At 34.4% G+C, this 9,152-nt stretch overlaps 1 protein-coding gene across 2 annotated transcripts in view; it reads right to left on the bottom strand.

Annotated features, from left to right (window-relative positions):
- KAT6A (K(lysine) acetyltransferase 6A) overlaps nucleotides 1-7,814 on the bottom strand; it is a 119,785-nt gene extending 111,971 nt beyond the window's left edge. For both annotated transcript variants that reach the window (XM_006765539.2, XM_006765540.2), the window contains exons 1-2: nucleotides 7,631-7,814; nucleotides 6,409-7,319 (exon numbers count right to left, since the gene is read on the bottom strand). In XM_006765539.2, the coding sequence (XP_006765602.1) occupies nucleotides 6,409-7,008 (600 nt within the window). In that variant the 5' untranslated portion in view covers nucleotides 7,009-7,319; nucleotides 7,631-7,814. The remainder of the gene's footprint in view (nucleotides 1-6,408; nucleotides 7,320-7,630) is intronic.
- Nucleotides 7,815-9,152: the final 1,338 nt, after the last annotated feature.

The raw sequence follows: 9,152 nt of genomic DNA, 5'->3' as shown, positions 1-9,152 counted from the left end.
CCTACTATCAGCAGCGGAGGCCTAAGAGCTGGAGCCTCAGAGCTAAAGCTGAAAATATATTTTAAAAAAAAGAAAAGAAAAAGACAATGTATTTTGCATACATTCATTTTACATTTGGTGTTTTATGAGAAGCAATAATAAAAATTTATATTACTTAATGTTATTAAAGGGCTACTATATAAATATATTATGCCTATAAAACTTAACCATGTGAAGTTCTTTTAAAACTTCATTAAGAAAGTACATGTTGCCCTGACCGGTTTGGCTCAGTGGATAGAGTGTCGGCCTGCAGACTGAAGGGTCCCAGGTTCAATTCCGGTCAAGGGCATGTACCTTGGTTGCAGGCACATCCCCAGTGGGGGGTGTACAGGAGGCAGCTGATCGATGTTTCTCTCTCATCGATGTTTCTAACTCTCTATCCCTTTCCCTTCCTCTCTGTAAAAAATCAATAAAATATATTTTAAAAAAAAGAAAGTACATGTTAAAGCACTCAGAACAATGCCCAATACACTGTTAGCCTTTAACAAATGTTAACTATTGATAGGTTTCTATAAGCAACTGCTTATATTCTCTTCACTTGCTGATATGGGGCAAAGAAAGAGGTGAAGATGCATAGATCACCTAGATCTCTATTCCTAAAGCAATTTGTGGTATATGATGTTTTTATTAATTTCTTCTCTTTATTTCATCCATTTATTAGAAGTTACCCCATGACAGAGTAAAGGTCAGTGGTTCCCAACCTTTTTTTGGCCATGCCCTACCTAAGCATCTCTAAAAATCCTGATGCCTCCCTGTGACTATAATTCTTATTATTCAAAAAGTGAACTCCTATTCACGTGAAGGAAGCCTAAAAGGCCATTAACTTGGTCTAAACAAGCTTCCAAAGAACAGGGCATCCATGAAAAAGAACAATAAAAGAGTGAAATTACAGTTGAAGTACTGAGGAAGAAATCACTAAGAAATTATTTTTAAAAAAATAGTAATATGAAGTGATATGAAAAAATAGCAAGTTTCAAAACATATAATAGAACTGAAATGCATAAATGTCACAATATATATTTATATACTGTATATGAAGACCCTAGAACCATAATACAAAAAATTCACTGTTAATAACTCATTCTCAAATTGCCCCCTTTAAAAATCAAATTGCACCCCCTGTAGAGCATGTGCCCAACATTGGGAACCACTGCTCTAAGTATATGAGAAATGTTTAGATATGTGAATTAGAGTTTTGGGTATAGTAGTTTTGGTTAGCAATGACTAAACCAAAGGTTGTTCAGTGGCTCAAGTTTTCTTTCAGGGTATGTTATGGGCTGAAAATTAACAAAATACACAGAGCTCATAGGCTAATTAGGAGACCAAAACATATCTATAGAGTTGATTGTACTTAAACATATGTTGCATTACAAATATCTCTGCCAGAGTTACTTTTAAATTTATGTTTGTCTTTTTTATTTGAATAAGTCTACTGAGACGGTGAGTTCCCAAGCACATCTTTACTTAATCTACACTTCAATGACTTATTAATAACAAATTTTTAATTTCTTAGGCTGCAGAACATTTAGACTCACCAAAAAATGGTATAATGTAAAAAATGTATAAAAAATTGTAATTATTGAGATCGATCAGTTGCAAACTCAGTAACATTACAAAAATGTGCATTATCCATGTCATTATGTCTTTACAATGATGCAAAAAATAAGGTCCACTACATAAGGTTAGGATAATTTTCTCTAAAAGAATCCTTCTTTACTTAAAGACTGCTATGTCATCATCCTCCATTCCTATCTCCATGATATAAGAATAAAAACTTGTTACCCTAGCCAGTAGCTCAATTGGTTGTCATCCCAATACATCAAGGTTGTGGGCTGATCCCCTAGTCAACCCACATACAAGAATCAACCAATGAATGCACAAAAAAGTGGAAAACAAATCTCTCTCCCTCTCTCTAAATCAATAAACAAAAGGATTAAAACTTGTAATTTAAAAAAGTTTCCCCAAAAATAGTTTCCCAATAATACAAAATACACTTGCTTACGTACTCATAAAAAAATCTTATACTAGTATACTTTAAATTGAAATATTTTTCCCACTTATTTACTATTAATTTATCTCTTCTCAACATTTTTGTAGCATCTTTTGCTTTCGGATGGTTTGAGTTGGTTTTTTGTTTTGTTTTGTTTTGTTTTGTATTTTAAGTGCACGCCATCCCTGAATTTAACAGCACAAATAATTATGAAATAATAATTGTTCATAGCAACAGGATATCTAAATATAAAGCTTAAAAATATAAACAATTTTATAACATGTAAAATGTGCAACAATTTTACTATAAATTATAGGCCATTTCCAAATAGTTAAATCAAAACTTTTATCATTTTTAACTCTCAGTAACATGAAAACATATTTCCACTCTAACCAGCATCCCTGCACCAAAAATCTAACTTCCCACTTATTCCATGAATTTAAAATGCCTAATTCCAGTAACAAAATCATCTGGACTCTATACTGTCTGCCTTAATCTCTGACAAAGCCTACATCCTAAATGCACTGTTCATGGTAGGCATCTAAATGTAGACTGAATAAATGAAGTAATTGAGCAAATTATCTTATAGTAATATTTGTATTTCAAAAAGAAAGAAATCTACAAGGAAGAAATTGTTATTTAAGCCAGTTACACATTATCATCCTCACCTATAGCCCACAGCTTAAGGCAGTGGTTCTCAACCTGTGGGTCGCGACGCCTTTGGGGGTCGAACGACCCTTTCACAGGGGTCACCTAAGACCATCCTGCATATCAGATATTTACATTATGACTCATAACAGTAGCAACATTACAGTTATGAAGTAGCAATGAAAATAATTTTATGGTTGGGTCACAACATGAGGAACTGTATTTAAAGGGCCAGAAAGTTGAGAACCACTGGTTTAAGGGAAAGGAACGTTCTGTCCCAAATGAAAGCACTCTATTACAGCCATGCATTCAATCCCATTCTGCAAATGATAAAATTTTAGTGACAACTAAGATAAAAATTAATAAGATTAGAAATTATTTTTTAAGAAAAGAATAAAACAAAATGTTATATAGACAAGCTATTTTTTTTTATGGACCATAGGTATACAAAACTAGATTATTCATAATCTCTAGTTTCTTATACATTCTTATCACTGGTTCAAAGTCAGTTTTAGAATTTATTCTATGATAGAAAGAGAGAAAAAAGGGAACAGCGAATGCAGTGAGGGAGGAATGTGTCCTTTCACAATTAGAGAATATGCTATTAATACAAAGAACATTCATAATTATGTATTTGAGTGCAGTGATAGGTATTATACATAACTCCCAAGAAGCAGTAAGTATAGCTATTACATAATAAATCTGTAGTCAGACTGCCCAAGTTCAAATTCTAGCTCTGTCACCTAGTATTTGACTTGGACAAGGTACTGAATTTCTTTTATGCCTTAGTTTCTTCATCTGTAAAAAATAACAGTACTTACTCTCACTAAGTTGTATGAGGATTAAATGAGTTAAAAAAGTTAGCTTTAAAGTAATGTCTAGCACACAGTAAAAACAGGACTAATAAACTACTACAACCTAATGCTAGCTCATATATTTCTCTAGAACATGGATAAAACTTTTAAATCACAGTATCCCACAGTTTCTCTTCACTATCAATGTGAAAACATACTTAAAGTTCAAGTGTCTAACAAAAACTCTTAAAATATTTCTACACAGCTGATCTCATTGAATAGAGCAAAAAACACCCTCCGCTGCGGAAAATCTAACATACAGGTCTATAGTTCCTTCCAAAGGTTAAAATAGAAAAAAATAAAATAAAAAATAAAAAATAAATAAATAAATACATACATACATACATACATACATACAAAGTTAGAACTGATATAGAAAAAAGTAAAGAACTTGCTCAAGTCACTCCATATAGTCCCTGAATTTCATCTCTCACCCCTCAGATGACCAGGGCAATATATATATTTGCATTCAACAGAAGAAAACACATTTTAGTTTTAAGACATTTCAGTTTTAAGCAGAGTGCCTGACCCATATACCCTCAATACCTATTTGCTGAATTAATGCCTAAAAGTGAAGCTACTTCTGGCCTATATTTTCCTTTCTCCATCACTGTCAAAAATACATAATTTTTTTTAAAATATCTAAGTTTGTAACGGGAAGTCCATCAATTCTACATAAGAATCCATTGGCTAGTTTAAAAAAGAGGAAGGAAAGTAGTTAAAATACAATAAAAGAAGACATACACTGTTATCTGTTTAAAAGAGGAATAATTCCTCACCCTAGAGTTCACTATATTATAATTTTGAATATGAGCTTTTCTATCTTCAGGGAAAGTCACTCAGGAAATTCACCACTGAAAATAAGGCTACATTTAAAAATACAGATCCTATCAACTCTAATTTTGTAGATACTATCATGAAACTAGTTTTCCAAGACTAGAACACATTCATAGAAGTCTACTCAATGAAACTCAATTTTCCAAATTTAGTTACTTCGGTTAACAACACTACATATTTTAAAGTTAGTAACCAAAAACACATTTCTAACCAAAGCACACCAACAGATCTCTAAACTCAGCTCAGCTGCAAAACAAGGATTGTGGGTAGGTGGTTCCCAAGGTCCCTTTGAAAAGTAAAACCCTAGGATAATAGGACTCAAATTTGTCCTACACTGCACTGCGCTACACTGACTGACTACCTTTTAAAAATATGGCTAGATATTTTTAAAAAATTAAAATATTAACTCAAGCAAGGGAAATTATAATACAAGCAAGCAACCAGGTGTTCTAACAAGAATTTATAATACCCAATTCACAGATATAACACTGAATTCATTCTAAACTACTAATTATTCTGTTTCCATGCAATTATTAACTTGTACACTATTAAAAACAGTTGTAGGTATCAATTGTTATATTTCAATTCATTTCAGCCATATGTCATTAAGAAATAGTTCTCACAGATAAGAGTTCTTACAACACTGAACAGAATAAAGCATTTTAGTCATTTTTCCACCTTGAATATTCAGTAACCCTCTTAAATGCTCAAATGATACAGAGCCATTTTATGAAAGTGATTCACTATCAGAATCATTTTAAGGGTAATAACAGTAAGATAATGTTTCTATTTCAAAGTTTCTATTTTTTCAAAAGTTCACAGAGAAAATTTAACAATAGATCGCTAAAAACTTCAAAGAAAAATACTGTTAATTTTCAATTATTTAAACAAAATTCTATAGGTGAGATTTATTAACTGCAGTAAATTTAGATCAAATCTTAAATATTTTATACAGGGTGTGGCAAAGGTAGGTAGGTTTAAAGCTGTTCATATGGAAAATAATTAGTAAATAATAAAAGAATAAACTCTTTTGCATATTCACAACTATAAGCCTACTTTTGCCACACCCTATACTCAATGTTAACTTTACAATCTTCTGAGCCTAGAAGCAGACTCATTGATCTTAAGCAAAATGAAGAGTATTTTATTATTATATACAAGGTGTACAACAACTTAAATTACTACCACTTTCCACAGAACTACAATTCAGAGCAATTGAGATAAATATACAGCTAGGACACTAGGTCAATGTAAGAAAACAGCTATTAACAAAACTCTCTTCTCCTCATCCCCAAATATCTACTTAAGGACCAAAATTTACTGTTAAGAAGACATACTTTTAACTGCACAAAAATAACAGCATAAAACAAAGCACAGGAAGGTATATCATCTGTGAATCCAAACTCAACTCCCCAGGACTTTACCAATACATATAGGATACTGTATTCCTGACCAATGCAGTTACACCTGTCATAAATAATATTTAGGACTCATTATAAACAAAGAAATAATATACGGCAGGAGATTAGAATACAAACAGGAAAAATAAAAATTGCAAAATTTGCTTAGCTATTACTATGGGTCAGGAGAATCAGTCTCATTCCTATCTACTGATAATCTGCAACAAAAATGGAAAAAAGGAAAGAATACAGGTTCTTAGAGCCACCTGCTTGTTTCAAATTCATTTCTCCAGCACTTGGTTGCTCATTAACTTCCAGCAGTACAGTATTATAAGAACTTTTATGCAACAGTTTTAAAGTTGTATACCACTTTTTAATTCTAAACTAAACGTGTTTTTTTTTTAGGTAGATCAATAGTCTAGACTTTAAATCTTAGGTGTCAAATATTTCAAAGTATCAGAGCAATTAGCATCTACTGAGTTCTCATACCTACAACTCACCAGTAAAAAAAAAAAGCTGATTATTTCACAAGTCTCCAAACACCAAACTTGTGTAACTTCTATATTACTTCCTAGAAATTGGACTTTGTAGCATAACACATAGTCATCTCTATAAGCAGTGATGCATATACCATTCTCACCTTATCCTTTTCATGTGGAAGGAGTGACACTGGAGGTAAAGAGGAAAGAGACTCACAACTCTCTTTCCCGTCCACATTGGGTGCTTTAGTGTTAAGCCGATAAAGAGGTCCATCTTTAAGAAGTCTGCCATGGCCAATGGCGCGTTTAATAGCCAATCGGAACTGCTGGTGAAAACCTGAGGCAGCACTGCCTCCAAATAATGCAGACACATCCTTCTGACCTTTCAAAAATCGTTCAATGCTTTTCAAAGTTGAGCCACCGGCCTCTGCCAAGCCATCCACCGCCCGCTTGATCAGTTTATTCCAATCTACATTTTGTTTATTGTCCAATTTTCCATGGTTTCGAGGTTTAGGAAGTGCTATCCGCCCAGGATTATCAGGATCTTTATAAGAATTGAGACCTTTATTTGAAACTTTTAAAATGGTTCCATCTTTAACACTCAACTCCAGTTGTTCTAAAACAGTTTTACGATCCAAGCCATGGGATGAAGACACTGCATTGCATATCCTTTCTTCTGAAGGGCGCTGTTTCTGCTTCTTCACTTTTTTGATGGCCTCCAAAATCCATTCCGTATACAGCGGATTAGCGAGTTTTACCATGGTGAAGGATTCGTATATCCATAGAGTCGTTATCCCTTATCCTGATGCTGAGTAAGTTTTACACCATGGAAAACAACATTCTCGGAGGCTGGGAACCAGTTAACCATAGCATACAAGTTTTCTGGCCTAAGTCCTTCCTCCTTTCACAAAATAGAATGCCTCCCACTTTACTTTAGAAACCTAAATAACTTATTTGAAATGTTTCCAAGCTTCCCAATAGGTTTCTCAACAGCACCACATATGAAGTCTCTTCATAAAGTTGTAAAAATTCAAGAACATCTCATTCCCAGCAGGAAAGTGTGCATCTATGCCTGAAAAAAAATTAAAACAAAGTCAGTTTTCTATCAAGGCCCATTTTGTGAATAAGCTATAACTGAAGAAATATCCCGGTCTTTAAAAACAATCAAACAGTGTTTACTAAGCACCTGTAGAAGTTTGAATGTTTCTATCAACATTCCAAAACAATCATGTATGTAAACCACTGGGATAAAAATGAAAAGAAAAGAAAAAGCTGAATAATTAGGATACAATGAGGAAACAAAATGAGATGCACTATGAATGACCTTAGGCTACAAGTACCCAGAGGGTGCTGGCTGTTCTTTGCTCCACAATCTCTGCTCACCAGTCTATGAACTGAAACTCTTCCTTGACATCTTTCCCCAAGAAACTATTCAGCACTTCAACAAATATCTGGATTAGTAGAAAGAAGCCTGTAATGAAAGTAAGAGTGAATCTTCCATCTTTTAAAATTCCAGACATTCAGACTGGATAAAAACAGTCAATAAGAAAACCACTGAGAACATTTTAACTATTTCATTAAAGAAACAAGTAGAATTTACACAGATCACGTGCATATTTTAAATACATTACTTTAAACATTCCAAATGAAAACAAAAATAATACTGAAAATAATTGTGTGAAAAGTACTTAAGGAATTTTTAAATAATCTAATTCCATTCAAATTTTAAGAATTACATGCCAATAGCTTCTCATAGCCAAACATTTTCAATATATTTGGAGGGAGTGTAACAACTGTCAAAATGTTTATAATTAGTCTACAGATAAACCAGAAATGGGAAAAGCCCAGAACCACTGTGTTCAAATGTACACACTACAGATTTTGAAATGTACGGCATAGAAAAAAATGTATTCCCTGTTTGTGGGTCTAAAGAGATCTCAGAGATTCAAGTCTGCTGTCCGGAGATAAACATTAATAAGTAAAACACAAACATATAAATATATTGCCTCTCCCAGGATCAAAGTCATTATCCTTTCAGACAAAAGAGACTGGCAGACACAAATCTTTTTTTAAAATCACCAAAATAATGAAGTCTCAATCTAAATAACTCCTTTACTTCCAAAAAATAAATTTAACGAAAGTGTTTTTAGACCTCTGCTCTTATTGAGGAGCATTCACATTACAACATAAACAATACTAAAGATAGGCCTCCCACGGCAATTATTAAGAGTTTAAGAGTGACATTAGGATCCAAAGGAAAACCAAAAGATATTAGGAAAGAAATCGTACTGCTAACCATGCTAGGAAAGAAAAGGCTTAAGGAAACACTCAAGCCTTAAGAGCCAAGATTTATTTTTAAATTATTTGACTAAAAAGAAGCCCCCTGGGAGCGCTCTATCCTTCATTTGGGTGAGCGTCTCAAGAGGACAGAAATCAGTGTTATTACTCTAGGAAAGTTAATTATGCAGACATTAACGCTGAGCGAAGTGAGAAGCTACCACCTGAGCTGAAGAAACTAGCAACAGCCTAATTGATTACGCTCCCAGGTGAAGGAATGAATGGCAGCGCCCGGTCCCCACCTCTCTCGAAAGTAAGGCGCCGGCAGACTTGAACTTCCAGCTCCGCACAGGCACCGGCCGGCGGGGAGAACGCACCACTCGCTTCCGACGGCCCTTCCCGGGCTCCATTCCCCACCCCCAAGCACCTCTTCGCGCTCGCTTTTCAAAAGAGCAAGAAACTTGAAAACTTGAAACAGCACCCCCCGGCCGCTTGCCAGCGGGCACGCCGTTCCCACTAAATGGAAACAGAACCCGAGGACTAAATTAACAATGAAATCACGTGAAGGGGTTCCGAGGAGCCTATCTCCCCTTCGCAGCCCCTTCGCATCCGCAGCTCCGCAGAGGCG

The sequence above is a fragment of the Myotis davidii genome, unplaced genomic scaffold (assembly GCF_000327345.1).
Source record: "Myotis davidii unplaced genomic scaffold, ASM32734v1 scaffold93, whole genome shotgun sequence".
Taxonomy (NCBI): Eukaryota; Metazoa; Chordata; class Mammalia; order Chiroptera; family Vespertilionidae; genus Myotis; species Myotis davidii.
Note: the sequence above shows the minus strand (reverse complement) of the source record. Positions and strands in the feature narration are given on the sequence as shown.